This window comes from Embiotoca jacksoni, unplaced genomic scaffold (genome assembly GCF_022577435.1).
Source record: "Embiotoca jacksoni isolate LCO1_2020_lvr unplaced genomic scaffold, fEmbJac1.0.p SCAF_102, whole genome shotgun sequence".
Lineage (NCBI taxonomy): Eukaryota > Metazoa > Chordata > Actinopteri > Embiotocidae > Embiotoca > Embiotoca jacksoni.
This window is the reverse complement of record NW_027185233.1, coordinates 215797-231185: the sequence shown is the minus strand read 5'-3', so window position 1 is coordinate 231185 and position 15389 is coordinate 215797. Positions and strand designations below refer to the sequence as shown.

The 15389-nt window shown below is 42.8% G+C and overlaps 1 protein-coding gene across 1 annotated transcript; it reads right to left on the bottom strand.

Moving 5' to 3' along the window:
• Positions 1 to 3903: 3903 nt before the first annotated feature.
• On the bottom strand, positions 3904 to 12880 carry cunh12orf56 (chromosome unknown C12orf56 homolog). The gene is made up of 14 exons (XM_069174322.1): positions 12494 to 12880; positions 10099 to 10297; positions 9740 to 9755; positions 7517 to 7730; positions 7265 to 7423; positions 7047 to 7123; positions 6637 to 6781; positions 6307 to 6401; positions 5824 to 5913; positions 5233 to 5320; positions 5073 to 5147; positions 4698 to 4775; positions 4421 to 4602; positions 3904 to 4322 (listed from the first exon to the last, which is right to left on the bottom strand). Exons 1-14 carry the CDS (start codon positions 12767 to 12769, stop codon positions 4211 to 4213), a joined length of 1806 nt encoding a protein of 601 aa, XP_069030423.1. The 5' UTR covers positions 12770 to 12880; the 3' UTR covers positions 3904 to 4210.
• Positions 12881 to 15389: the final 2509 nt, after the last annotated feature.

The window sequence follows — 15389 nt, the reverse complement described above, 5'->3', positions numbered from 1 at the left end:
CTCTCCTCTGCAGATTCCCTTGCAGCGAGCGCTTCTTCCTCCGGAGCAGACGTCGCATTTACGCTGTTTTTGAAGTAATTACTGGATCGATTAAAAAAAAATAACAAAACGTTTGTACTCATAAACCTCCATATTCTCATAGAAATGCAATTTATGTCTTTCTGTAATTTTCACACTTAGCAAAGTAATCCGGCGGGCCGAGCTGGACCCCCTGGCGGGCCGGATCCGGCCTGCGGGCCGTATGTTTGACACCCCTGCTTTAAATCATAACTTCTATGAGTGAATAAAAGCTTTTGTTCACCGTCGTTTCCTACGAAAGGAATTTCAATTCCAAATCAATCACATTGTCGTTTTATCAAAGTGCTGAATGCGGCGACGCGGCGGGAGGAAGTGCATTGTTACAGACAGGAAGCGCAGATGAATGCGGCGGAGTGAGGCCAGCTTCCTTTTTGATTTTTTTTTTTTACAAGGAGCACTTTTCATGATTAAAGCCGGCGGGCGGAGTCACTTCCTGTCCCGGGGACTTTAAGTGGCCCTCGTATCTTTCAATACATCGACATCCATTCTTCCTGAGTTTTTTTATTTAAATTTGTTTTTTAAAACAACCTGTATGTTGTTTTTCTTCTTCTGGAACCTTCATTCAAAACTCCATTGACATTTTGAACAATTCTCGTGTCTCGCCGTGTATCTTTGTAGTTTTGCATCACTTTGCCTCCTGCAGCATCTTGTTTGTGGTTTTGCGTGACATGCTGACGTGTTAAATTGTCCCGCTCTACTCGTGTGGCTGCTGTAGTTTTTGCCACCAAGCAGGTAGCGCCAGGTTGAAACCATCAACCCTGCTGTTGTGCACGTCACTCATAATATCAAGTGTACGTGATGTGAATCTCCGTCGCCACGGTAACGTGAAGGAAGACATACGAGAGGTCCTCCCCGCGCTTAAAGTGACGTATGAAGGAAATTAAAACGGCAAGAAGAATTAAAGGAGTAGTTTCGGCTGCTTTCTGACGAACTGCAGGAGCTTTTAATGTTTGACTGGAGAAGAAAAAAGAAAAAAGGGCCGATAGGATGCCGTCAGCAGATACTTTACAGGTTTCTTTCATTTCCACAGATTTAATCTAAAACAGGATATTAAAGGTACTCAAATATCCAAAGTAAAAAGGTCCAAAAAATTAGCATGTAAGCACCCTGTCAATCACAGGGAAATAAAAAGCAGTTTTATTTGTCTGTGAAGCAAAAACATTTTGTGTCTAGTTTAATATATCATTTTATTTTGTTTATTTGCTATTCAGCAAATGTTAGTATGCCAACGAGCTTTAATCTGGCTTTTAATTTATATAACAATGCTGGAAATAACTGATCTTCACCTTTTGACCTTTAACCTGTATTGAACTGATGAAGCTGATGATGAAGATCCTAAATGAAGCTCCAGAATGAGCCTTTTGTTTTTTGGGCGCCCACACAGGATGCGTCCGACTTCGTTCTGATCAGATTATGTGAACATCTTTCCACTTGGACTGTTTGTACTCTCCGTCGGACAATTAATTAAAACCGACCGGATGAATTCTTTCACGTTACATCTGCAAAAATACAGATAATTAATTACAGAATTAACTTAATTTATAAACGCACTGATTCTTCTGAAAAACAAACACTTCTACGGGGTGTTCAGGAAACGACTTCCTCAGACGCTTCAAATTTGAAAGTTCTTTACGTCATTGGCTCCGCCCCCTTCCCATTTAGTGAGTTCAGCGTTTTCTTATTTTTGGACCGTTTTGAGTTCATCTGTTAAAATGGATAAAAGTAACATAAACTAAAATAATCGACTCCGGTGATGGAAAAAGTTGTAAAAATATGTCCTTCCTTTCTTTTCCTGCCAAATTTACAAATGCTTGATATCTTGATATTCCTGTGAGGGAGGATTATGAGATGTACGCCGTGTCGGATGGATCGTAACGTTTTCAGACGGAAACGACAACAGGAACAAATTTACAGGTGCATTAAACGCTGATGGGACGATACTTAATCATCATAATATGTTTTTCCATGAAAGATATCATCAGTGTTCCTGCTGAGACAGAAAAGCGAACGAGGCTGCGACCACCCGTCCAAATAAATTCCACTTAACAATCATCATATTCTGAACAGAAACTACGTACTGTAAAAAGTTTTAGCGGTGAATCGCAGTGTAACCGATGTATACATGAGAGTCACGAAAAACACAACAGAAGAAGATCTTGTATTTTTTTTTTTTACTGTTAGAACACATAAAGCAAAATGTTAGCAGGATGATTTAAAGGGTCAATTTATTCAAAACACAATAATAATAAAACAAAAAACAGGGAGGAATTTAAACTATTAATAAATGTTGATTTAGAATTACAGAGGACAAAACGCTGCGAGGAATTACGTGGCGGATGCTGCTCTCTGGTGGTGAAACGGGGCAACTGCACCACCGAATGTCAATTTGTAAACATTTTCCATCCCTTTGCTGTTTTTTACTGTCTTTTCAAAAAAAAAAAAAAGTAGGGCCATTTTGTCTTTTAGAAACCAAAGATGCTATGTTAGTCACTTTTTTTTCCTTCTTAATAAAGAAAACACTCGTCATCTTTTTCACAACCTCCTCTCAGCAGTTATCAGCCATGTCTGCATGTCTGTCTCACGGTTACGCCTCGCTGGCGCTGGAGTACTTCACACCCGGCGAGATGAAGTCGGCCGATACGGCGGGCAGCTACTTTGAAGTTTGTGTGATATATATATTTTTTTATTTATTTTTTTGTAGTTTTTTGAATAACAATTTTTTATATTTAATTTGCTGGTATCTTCCTCTGCACAGACGGCGTTCAAAGTGGTAAAGGAACATCCTCGAGTGATCCCAGACAGAGTTGGAATTTTTGGTCTCGCTCAGCTCGCTCGCGACGCTGAACTTGGTTTCCGAAAGCTCCATCGTCAAGGTGAGTCGGGGACGGAGGAACAGCTTCGATCATGTTGTTTACATTTGTTTTTTTCAGAAAGCTTTTGTCTAAAGTTCGCGCAAAACGTGAATGACTGGATTTGATTGCGGCGTTCCAGCCTCAGTGTGTCGTTCCCATCAGCACCAACCGGCGGTGTTTCCCGGGCAGGACGATGAGCGATCTCTACCGAGAGCTGCTGGCGTACGTACTCCGTTTCACTCACGTGGTTTTTTTACCGCCGGATTTAACGCAGATATTTTATGTGTGACGGCAGGAATTTTGACAAAGTACGTCTGGATGAGAACAACTACACGATCTGGAGAGACATCGGTTTTGTCAATTCTGGACGACCCCTCGAAGAAAATGGACGCAAGTGCCGTTTAAATGAGACTTGAATTTAATTCCAGCCTGATATCGATGTTGATTTCTCCCAACATTCATTTATTACCAGAGCTGAAGGAACTCCCGTCAGCCTGAACTCTGTATTTGTGACACATTTAACGCTCTTCTTTGTGTTGGGCGCGGAAAATCGACTCGTCACGTTGTGCCTTTTATTTTGAAAATCTTGCCTAAAGCAACGATGCTTACGTGTACCGCTGATATTAATGTACATCGTCGGAAACAGATTTTTAGTTTTTACTAATATTAGCTGGTACATTTTTGTTATAACACATTTGAGCTCGTTACTAAACCAACTCGTCTTGTTGAAACAAACTCCTCTCATAACGGTTAATAGACTTTATGATAGAAAGCTTTGTGAATGATTTGGTATCTAGTGACAAAATACTTCATAAAAATATGGAAAATATATTTAAAGAGTTCTTGTTTTTGACTGCTTTCATTTAGTCAAAAGTTAGCAGCAGATAATTTTGAGTTATTTTAAATGAAATATCAGAACATTTTTAAATTTTGGCAGCAAAATTCTGATATTTTACTGTAAATAGTACGCACCAAACTTTTAGACAAATATTTGAAGGTGGCCGACTCGTTTAAACTTCTGGGTTTATTTTCAACCCCCCCCCCCCCAAAAAAAACAAAAAAACATTTAAAAGACTGACTGGGACAATTTAAGAAAAACACAAAAAGCAACAAGTCTTATGAAGTCGGCAGCTGACGTGAGTTCAAACGGTTCCCAGTAAAAACGGCTTCAGAGTGTCTTTATAGAACTTTAAGATTTCACGTCACCTGAAGAGTCTTTTCCGTCCTTGTTCCTCCAGCGTGGGCGAAGCCGAGTGTGAAGAAGCACGTTTGGTGTTCGATCAGCGGCGCAGCGTGAGAGTCAGAACGAGCTCGAGCAGCCGGAGAGTCGGCCGGCTGATCGGGTGCTGAGGCGGCAGTTTCTCCTCGGCGCGCGACAGCTTCACGACGTACCTGGAAAGGGAAGGAAAACACATTTCTGTAAAAACGGATGCGAGACGTTGTAAATGTGTCGGATTGAATGATTGACAGGTCGTCGTAAAATCTGGAACCTGAACTCCTCCCCGAAGTGGGACCGCAGGTGCTGAGCCAGCTGGTTGTTGTACTGCAGACACGCCAGCAGGAGGCGACAGCGCTGGAACAGAAGGACGGACTGAGCGGGAGCCAGGACCGACTCCTGCAGGTCCGACAGGACCAGCGCCACCTGCTGGGCCTGGTAACCTACGAAGGACAACTGTAGGGGGGGGGGGGGGTGACGGGCGGGGGGCAGACCCTGGTGAGTGTGGCTCTTTATTATAATAATACACCAGAGAAAGCACAGATGTTTACCAGGTGAGGATGAGGCTGCAGGACTCGAAGGATCCAACCGACAGACAGGAAGCTGTCAGCAGAGGGACACCTGCTGGTCTGAAACACACACACACACACACACACACACACACACACACACACTAAAGATCATCATTAAAGATTAAAGGACCGAGGACGGAGCCTTGAGGAACTCCGGAGGTGGAAAGAAGAGAAATTACAGTTGGTTCCCAACAGATGTCACCGTGTTGAATTCGGCAGTTGTAAAGTCATGAATTCAGTTGTGACCAATCAAAGTTGGCAGTGTTGTACAGCCAGTGTGATGTCATCAGGAAGGAGGAGGAGCTTTTTGCGCTGCCTGGGAACGAGAGGCTAAAACAACCAATCAGGACTCACCTCGTGGCCTAAAAGCAGCAGCTCGAAGAGCAGAGAGCAGGCGGAGTCCAGGTACTCGGAGAGTAAAACCTGAAGCTGCTGAGGAGATAAAGAAATACATTTAAAAAAAAGAAAAGATTTTTAACATGTTTTAGTGAACGTCGGCGGAGAATCAGTCGACCTCGGAGTCGATCGGAGATGTTCGGTCGGGCGTTCGTAGTTGTGGATCGCAGATCAAAGCAAGCAGCATTCTGGAGGCCAGAGCACCTCTGCAGGAAAAAAGACGTAATAATCACGGTTAGTTACATAAACTTATTTCTCTACATTTACTTTAATAAAAATGTATAAGTTTTCTAAAAGTAAAAAAAAATAAATCAAAGAGAACCCAACCAAACCATTTTTTTTTTTTTTTTTTTAAATGTCCTGCATATTTTCACCCATATTGAACAAAAATAAAATGGCTCATTCTTAAAATTAAAACTAATTCTTTACAAAATGTAAACAAACATAAAAGTAACATGGCTCAACTTCTGAACTTGCCTTAGAAATACCACAATTTAAGTTTTCTTCAGTGTGAATCTAACACGGTTCAAAGTTGTCTGTTAATCCACATCTGTACTGTAACAGGAAGTGATGGGAGTTAATTCGGCTTACGTTTAATGCCCGGTAATAAGTAGACGAGGTTTAAAACCGCAGGTAAATCAGGGGCTTAAGTTTAAAACGAGGACAAACAATGTAGCATTTAACGAGACGAACAGGTGAGACGTTTTACCTTTTAGCAGACAGCAGGTTAATCCTGGCTGCTTCCACCTCCGTCTCTCTGAACATGACGGCGAGCGTCTGGACGATCAGCGCGCTCAGTCTGTAAATAAAAATCAGCTTAGGTTAAATGTGGATTCTTTTTTTTGCTTATATACCATAATATAAAAAATATTTTGGAGTTCAAATCAAAGGCCTTCTTTTATTAATCTGGATTTATTTTTATTTTTTTAATTGACAGAATAAACAGATTAAAGTCCCCACAACATGCCCTAAACAAACACACACACTGTGTATCTTAAAGTAGCTGATCTGCTGATTTTGTAGATATTTGTTTTGGCGTATACAATGAAAAATATAATGATTTGGAGTTCAAGTTTTTAATCTAGATTTTAAATTTGTTTAATTGACAGAGTAAACAGATTAAAGTCCCCACAACATGCCCTAAACAAACATGTGCGCACACACACACACACACACACACTGTGTATCTTACAGCAGCTGATCTGCTGTATGGACTCCGCTGAGACTCTGACAGCCGTGAAGACTTTCCTCCAGAGTCTGAACCAGGAAGACGCAAACCTCGGCGGACTGAAACAGAACATGTTCAGAACACAGACACCATGATTTTCATCATCTTGAACTCGTCCACGACCGAAAGATCTTCAGTTTATTATCACGTAGCGTTAAAAGAGCCGGAAAATATTCACATTTAAATGAAAAATGTACTCGAAACGATTAACAGACGATCAAAATACTTATTTTCTGAAGGTGAATCTATTGATGGAGCGACGGTCGCAGCTCTATCGGTTTGTCTCCGTCTCACCTTCCAGAAGATCCGTCTCAGCGTGACGTCTCGGTGCGCCGCCGTCTTCAGCTCCTGCAGCAGCAGGTACGAACTCTCCACGCCGATCCCGTCCTGCAGCAGCTCCGAGATCAGCTGAGCGAACAGGTGAGCCGTCCGGTCCCGGCTGTTCAGAACACACACACACACACACACACACACACACACACACACACACACACACACACACACACACACACACACACCATTCAATCACCACGACAACATTAAGTGAAATATTTTCCATAAGTTTTTATGATGTTTATCATCACAGGAAGTGACGACGTGACTTTTTATGACAGTTGAAAAAAAAATTATTTCCCTGATTTGACATTTTTTGCCAATTTACGCAATTTAAAAACTGAAATCTCGTTGGAGCAGCAGTTTGTTACCCGACGGTGGCGGCGGAGGAGTCACAGGAAGCGCTGCACCTCTGTCTGTAGAGCGGGTCCAACAGCAGAGTGGACCTCTGAACACACAAACACCCCGATGACAAAACTACAGAACAACAAACATCTGGAAAAGAATGAATTAATGAAGCATTTCTATTATTCTGGTATTTATTCTGCTGAGTGGGCAGTTTTTCGATGGACTCTCCGTCTTCGCTCACGATGATGAAGCTGTTCCACGAGCTCTGCAGGTGGAGGTAAAGTCTGGACGTCTGTGAGACGGCGTACAGGTGAAGCTCCGCCTCCCTCTCCTCCTCCCCGCCGCTCGCGCGGTCTCGTCTCAGCAGGCGAGACAGCGTCGACCCGATCGTCCTCGGTACCTGGGACACGACGAGGTCAATCACATCCTGTCGGTCGGTTTGAAGCAGGACGTGATTTAAAGCGTTTTGCGTGATGATCGTCGCACGTCGTACCTGACTCCTCTGGAGGGTCGTCGGGTTTTGTTCTGACGGTGATGGAGGTGATGGAGGTGATGTGGGTGAAGAGGACCAGGAGTAAAGGGAGGCGGACTGGGTGGGAGGGCGTGGGACCCTCACGAGGCCCAGGGTCTCTGGGTTTGGACAGGAAGCAGAGCGGATGGGCTTCAACACCGGCTGGAGCTCCTCCCGCATCAGCTGACTGAGACTCCTGATGGAGGACGTAAACAAAGGACACGGGGACTTTAGGTCTGCGGACCACCAGACCTAAAGTCCCCGTCCAGTCCGGGTCGGTTGGTTTGGTCCAGTCCTTGTCATTTGGTTTGGTCCAGTCTGGTCGGTTGGTTTGGTCCAGTCCTTGTCATTTGGTTTGGTCCAGTCTGGTCAGTTGGTTTGGTCCAGTCCTTGTCATTTGGTTTGGTCCAGTCCGGGTCGGTTGGTTTGGTCCAGTCCTTGTCATTTGGTTTGGTCCAGTCTGGTCGGTTGGTTTGGTCCAGTCCTTGTCATTTGGTTTGGTCCAGTCTGGTCGGTTGGTTTGGTCCAGTCCTTGTCATTTGGTTTGGTCCAGTCTGGTCGGTTGGTTTGGTCCAGTCCTTGTCATTTGGTTTGGTCCAGTCTGGTCGGTTGGTTTGGTCCAGTCCTTGTCATTTGGTTTGGTCCAGTCCTTGTCATTTGGTTTGGTCCAGTCTGGTCCAGTCTTGTTAAGGAAGGTTGAGGTTCGGTGCTGACTTGATTTGAGGGCCATAGAAAGTATTACATCAGAGAAGGTCCTCACATGTACAAAAAGACACGTGTGTGTGTGTGTGTGTGTGTGTGTGTGTGTGTGTGTGTGTGTGTGTGTGTGTTTAATTACATCCCAGCGGTGAAAAACATCCGAAGGCGCCGAGGCAGATAAACACGAGACTGCGGTTCACAGTTTCCTCCGTTTCCATCACACACGTCAGTTTTACAGCGCTTTGTTGTTGCCAGGCAACGAGTCGGAGCTCAGCGAGCGTAAAGCCGTTCAAACCTCCGTCCTCACGCTGTTTCCTGTCCGACGCACACGTCATCCACGCAGGACGTGTCCTGGAGTTAATATTTAGTTGAGTAAAATCGTGTTTTGCTATAAAGCTGAACTAATTAGTGATCGTTAGAAAAAAAAAAAAAAAAGAAAATAAGCAATACAATCAAAAGTGTAAGAGATGTTTTGGTTGCGGCTTCTTAAACGTGAATATTTTCTACTTTTTCTTTCACGTTTGATAATAAACTGAATTTTCTTTGGACGAAACGTTTGAAGACGTCGGCTCTGAAAACTGCAGCAACGACGACGTGATGAACCGAAGTAAGAAGCTGTCGGTGTTCGGAGGAGCAGCAGGTCGACGTGGCCCACTGCCGTAAATAAGTCATGAGGCCACCGGAGACGCCGACGAGGGTCACGACGTCACGCCTCGCTCACGACACCAAACAAACAGTTAGGGGTCGTCTGGAATAAAGAAATAAATAAAGAAATAAATAAAAAAACGTTACGGAAACTTTAACTTTCCTCCTGTAAAGCTTTTACTGCTCCGAGTTTGTCTGGAGAACAGCAGCGGAAAGTTTCATCGTAAAGAGCAAAAAAATAAAAAATAAATCACAATAAAAAAAAAGTGTTCAGCATCACGTGACGCAGAGAAAAGATGGCGACGATATTTTTGTTTGCGGATGTTTTTTTGGTTTTTTTTTTAGGCAGCTGTCAATCACGAGCAATCCTTTTTTTTTTTTTTGGTGGAATATTTCCTTGAAGGCAGTTAAAAAGTAAGAGCAACCTCAGCCAGGCTCAGCTTTCATACACGGATATCAGCTGACCAACAGCAGACCTGAGTGTGTGTGTGTTCTTGTTTTACCCACGACGTGGGGACGTAGCGCTTGTTTTACCGCAATTGTGGGGACACGACTTCCTGTAGAGTCCCCGCAATGCAAATCAGGACATTTAAGGACAAAGACCAGGATTGAGGTCAAGTTTAGGTTTGAGTAGGGCTAGATTCAGGGTTCAGGTTCGGTTTAAATCACGGTTAGATTCAAATTAGGGAGAACAGACATAAATCAATGTACCGTCCTCTGATTTGACAGAAACCTGTGTGTGTGTGTGTGCGTGCGTGTGTGTGTGTGCGTGTGTGTGTGTGTGTGTGCGTGTGTGTGTGTGTGTGTGTGTGTGTGTGCGTGTGCGTGTGTGTGTGTGTGTGTGTGTGTGTGTGCGCTCACCTCTCAGCAGGATATCCTGTAGGGAGAAGCAGAGACGGTTAGAGTTACAGGTAAAGATATCAGGAGAGAGAAATAAAAAGGACACACGAGCTCGGCTGTTGTCCGTGACGACGATCAGATCGCTGATTTCCACCCCGATTAAACTCGGCGGCTCCAATAAAAAATAAAAGCTACAACCTCGCTGCAAAATGACCTGAATGAGTGATTCTTTTTCCAGTTTTCGTGGCCCTGATTTCGTCCAACGACGTCTTAAATGTGAATTAAAAGTACGTCAGATTAACTCGAACGTGAACGTAGAACTTTTACAGACTTGGTGGATAAATCAAACAAACACTGAAACCACAAACGAGCGCCTCTACCTTCTGACGGGTGCGTTGTGGTCGGGCGGCGGCCGAGTCTACGGGAGAGCTCGGCCACGAGAGGAAGCCCCTCCCCCTTCTCTCTGCTCAGCCAATCGCGGCCCTTCTTCCTCGCCGGCTTTTCCAGGACGTAAAGGATGCGTATGTGCTGGCAGCGCTTCCTGTCCTTCGCACTGAGGAATTCTGGGAGGTCGTTCACCTGCACGGACGAAGCGAACGTATTCAACCGTGAGGTGACGAGCTAACCTGAACCCGACAACGAAACAAAACTTTTTCATCTCGCAAAAATTTTCAAGCAAAAATCTGCAGATATCGGCGTCTCGACGAGGAACATTTGCTGCTTTTTTTTTTTATTTTGTGGTCGTGTCACAAATGTGTAACAGAGTTTATTTTAAAGGTTTTTAGACTTTTGGGGGAAGAAAACCATAAATTTGAAGAAGTTCCCTTCAACGCTGCAAAATTTAAGAAATATTTTTTTTTACGATCAAAAACTGAAGGAATTGAACAATTTGATGATTAACTGATCATAAAAAAGTTTTACTCCGTAAATAAAAAAAAATGTAAATAGATTTGCGTACGTATAAATAAGATGCTTTGTTGTTTTTGTATTTTTAAATGCAGCAAAAACTTTTAACAAAATGTTTTTTTTTTGGACTGTTTTATGAACATTAGCAGCTCTGGATATGGGACGTTTGTGTTGCCGTGCCGACGGTCTGCGGTCCCGCACGGCCTCGTCCCTCCGGTGGAAGCGATGCGTTGTCGGCGTCGTTATTTATTCACCGGCTCGGTTTCCATTGCGTCGGCCGCGAGCGGACGAGGCGACCGGAGGAAGCGAGACGGACGGTAATCTGGCGGCTCGATGCAGACGGGATTAACTCCGTCAGGAAGTTAAACCTCTGACATAAGGAGACGGACTGGAAATCAGAAGCTCAGCTGAACGCCGACTCGTGTCGCGTCGGGTCGTATTGTGCCGAGCCGAAGCTGGAATCTCCTCCGACGTCTTTTTAACATTTAACATCCAGTAAAACAGAGTTTCTCTAAATGGCCGTCGGGTCAATCCAGAAAAAGGCGATGATCATATGGGAGTTATTTCAGATCGATCAAAATGTCCCGCAGGTCATTTAAACTCTAATTATTTCTCTGTATTCGAGCCGTTTAGAAAGTGAAAGTGTTTTCCGAGTGCTTATAATTTCTAATCTTAACATTTCACCGACTACATGATGAGCTGAAGCTGATGAACGGGTTCGATGACCAACTGCTGCTTTTTCTCCGATCTGTGAAGGTTGTGGATTAAAAATGTTGGTTTTGAAGCGTTTCTGCGACAAAACAAAACAAATCCTAAATTGGATTCGTCACCTTTTTTTTTTTAGGACAATTAATAAATCCGATATCAGCTGACGGTACAAATAAAAGTTGCCGATTTCACTGTCGGCACTTCCTGTTTTCAGTACATCGTCCCGCGAGCGGAAAACTATCGGCGGATTAACGTGATCCTGAATAAAAGTTAAAAACGAGAAGATTTTCAGGCGAGTCTGGCAGCCGCACTCGGCGTGTTTTTATTTTCTACGACTTTCAAGCACATTTCTGGACATTTAACACCAACGGACATCAGACGCGACGGTGCGCTTTGAAGCGTGAATCAATCTGCTGTGAGCGCGGTGTCGGTTTGAAGTTCGCCGAGCGTGAACAACAGCTGCAAAGTGAAACCTGTAATTCAAAGCGACCGATCTGTAATCTGAAGAGTTTAACGGGGATCGAACAGAAGCCGGTTAGTTAATGAGCACAACGTTTTATGTGGAGTTAATTCTGTAAATAAAGATGATCTTTCACTGTCAATTAAATCAGATCAAGTCATTTGTTTGTAGACCCGTTAAAATAAACGGTTCATCTGCCGGAGTCTAAAGTTCTCACTTAAAATCTTTAAAATGTCTTTAAATCATCTAAATCTGCTTCTGGTCTCTCTCGGGGGAATATTTGCTGCTTTGGGGTGTCGGTCCGACAAAATAAGCACATTTATAAATCAGTTTTTGAACTTTAGAAATAATCTGACAATTAAAAAAAACAAAAAGAAAATAAAAATAAAATGTGTGTGCTGATGAAGACCAAGAGACGGCTGAAAGCTTCGGAAACACCAAGACGGAGACGATGAGTTGACAACGTCTTGAAGTTGAAAGCGTCGTCGTGAGTTCTGGAAAAATTGAAGTCTGTAAAACTTTAAATTAACGAGGAAATAAATCTTTAAAACTTGTGACGTCATTCTGTTCTTCCAGCTTTACTTCTGCTCACCTGCTGTTAAAGATGATTTTCACCGATTATTTTTATTAATAGATTTGTTGTCATCAACTTTGAACAGAAACAGTAGAAACTGACTTCACTTTTTTTTTCTTATGCTCACCAGCTCGATGTCGCGCACGCGCCTGAAGCTGACGGCCTCGGTGAGCGTGCGCGGCGGGTACTCCGCCAGGTACACGCGCTCGTCGCTCAGCACCACGTGCATGTACACCTTGTTGACGGTGTCCGAGACCACCACGCACGGCTCGGAGGCTCGGATCCGCTCGTACACCGCGCGCTCCGTGTTCCGCTTCAGGAAGGAGTCCAGCTTGACGTTGCGGCCGGAGAGCAAGGTCCCGGTCCCGGGCCCGGTGCCGGTGCCGGTGGTGGTCTGGGCCATGACGGAACCGGTCCGCGTGAGGACTTAAGAGACAACTTTAAGGCATTGACCTCCACTTTGGGGCGGAGGAAGGAGGTCTAGTGTCGCTTTCCATCTGTTAAGTTCGTACTTCACGGCGAAGCGCTGCCGTTAACGGCGCCGGTTCCTCAGGAAAGTGAGCAGGTGAACTGCCGTTGACATGCTCCATCAGCGCACACCGCTCTCTGATTGGTCCGCCCCGGTGAGGAGGAACGCTGCTGATTGGCTGGAAGATTAATGGCTATTTTATAATTCAAAAATCAACGTTTCAACGTTAATTTCTACTGCGCATGGGCGGATTAGCCTCGTAGGCGGCTCAGGGGCAAAGATATCTGGTCGTCCCCCTTTTACCTCCGTTAAAAATAAATAATATAATAATCAATTAAGTAAAATAGTTGATAAAGTAAAAAAAGAACAGGTAGGAAAGTATTAAAAAATGTTACCTTTTAAATATATTAGTCACTCTGAGTCGCTTTGAAAGAGAAATTATATCCAATAATAATAATAATATTTTTTAATCATATAGAACTTTTAAGTTTGTTAAACTTAACGTCAGTATTTGTTTGACTGCGGTGCTGAAATTAGGATATGTTCACTTAAAAAAAATAAAAGTAATTGATGGTTGTAGTTTTACTGGATTCCCGAGATAGATATTCATCTATATCTGATAATAAATGTACACCTTAATTATATTCTGAGTGAGAACCTGTTTTTAAATTGACAGTAAAATGTTTTGCAGTTATTTTCAGATGACTTGCAATTCCTAAATTCTACCACTAGATGTCAGAAGATGTTAAATTACCTCAGACCACCAGTAACTGAACCCTTACACATTATTTAGTCGTCCCACATATCTTACTAAATATATTCACACATTCTTTAATAAATAAGAAAAGATTCTGTTATTCAAAGAGATTTTCGGTTTATCTGAACATGGAAAAATGCTGAAAATCTGTCGCTATGACCTTCATCCTCCTCCTCCTCTGCCTCATCTTCATCTCGGTGACCCTTTCTCACACTCTCACACACACACACACACACACACACACACACACACACACACACACACAGGCGAGGCGGTGGCTGCAGCTTTGAAGGGGAGCTTTGTAAAGGGGTGAAAAGATGAACAGCGTCACACAGGCCGTGTTGTTTTAGAGGCTTCAGTTCGTCTTTTATACAGAAAAACCGAGAAGAAACACCAAATAATCACAAGTTGGTGTTTGTTGATTTCAACGTTAAAAAAAAGAAAAAAGAAAATCACCCAAATTTTTGTGTCTTCAAATTTCTCGGCGTGGAGACGAGATTCACGAAAAGTTCCAGAAAGATTAAATGAGATTGAAAACGAACAGAGTGAACAAAGAATTAAATCTGTGTACGCATAATGACATCCTTCATATCAGCTGAAAAACACATTCCTGGGTTTAGAAAAAGTTGTTTTTAATTTTGCATTTAAAGCTGCACACAGGAAATTATAAAAAATAAAAAAAAAATAAAAAATAAATAACCCACACAACTCAGTGCCTCTGAAGAAGCTGTTGAAGTTATTCACATCATTATTAAGATTTCATCCCCAGATTTTTTTTAATTAACCAATTGATTGTTTGGGTCCAAAAAAATTGCCATCAGAATTGTCCCAATGTTTGTTTTAATTGCAGCTGATCCAACCTTAAAAATGATTCAGAAGTAAATATAAAGAAAAAGCAGCAAAACAACAAACATTAAGTGGCTGCGTGAAACCGTTTTTAACAGAAATGTTCTGTCGGCCAAATTAATAGATGTGTCGCTCTGTTTAGTTGAGAGTTCTGTTTCTGTGGTTCTGGTCAGCTGGGTTGTACTGTACTCCTTCATCATCCTCGTCATCTTCATCATCATCTTCATCATCATCTGTGTGTTTGTGTGCAGCTGCAAACAACAGCGGTGGGCTGAGCGCTCACACTGCCGTCTTTGTTCTGCAGAAGAAGAAGAAAACAGTCACATTTCCAGCACAGAGGGAGAATATAGCCTCATTACACACACACACACACACACACGCACACACACACACACACACACACACACGCACACACACACACAGGCTGGTGTTGGTTGGTGTTGACCTTTGTGGTATTTCCAATGATCAGGTTTGAAGTTCAAAAGCCAACAAATGGGTTGAACCACTCCACAGCTGTTTATCAAAAATCTAAACATAAAAATGTCAAGTGTCACATCATCTTCTCTGTCACTACCATTACTGGGTTGTTGACTGGAGTTAGTCAACAGCCCAGTAATGGTAGCCTATAGGAGTTTATAGGCTAGTCACTACCATTACTTGACTAGAATTTATGGGATGCATAAATTATATCCATGACTATAAGTTCTTACAATATTTTCTTTTTAAATAAACATGCATTAATGGAACACATCAGAAATCTATTGAGGTATTTATTTATTTATTTTTAAGATGAATAGCCCATAATTTATACATACATCTTAATCAAATGATGCGTGTTTACAAGTACAAAAAAACAAAAGTCCAAACAAAAGACAAAAGAAACGAGAGAGGAAGATAAACGACAGGAAGAAAGAGCTAGAAATCTCTCCACGTGTGTGGGTGTTGATCGTC

Excerpts from the sequence above, each read along its gene's own strand:
- cunh12orf56 (XM_069174322.1), bottom strand. The coding sequence starts at position 12,769 with ATGGCCCAGACCACCACCGGCACCGGCACCGGGCCCGGGACCGGGACC. Across the intron at positions 5,148-5,232 it reads CATCTCCGATCGACTCCGAG|CTTCAGGTTTTACTCTCCGA; the intron begins GTCGACTGATTC and ends TCTCCTCAGCAG. Across the intron at positions 4,603-4,697 it reads TGCAGCCTCATCCTCACCTG|TTGTCCTTCGTAGGTTACCA; the intron begins GTAAACATCTGT and ends CCCCCCCTACAG.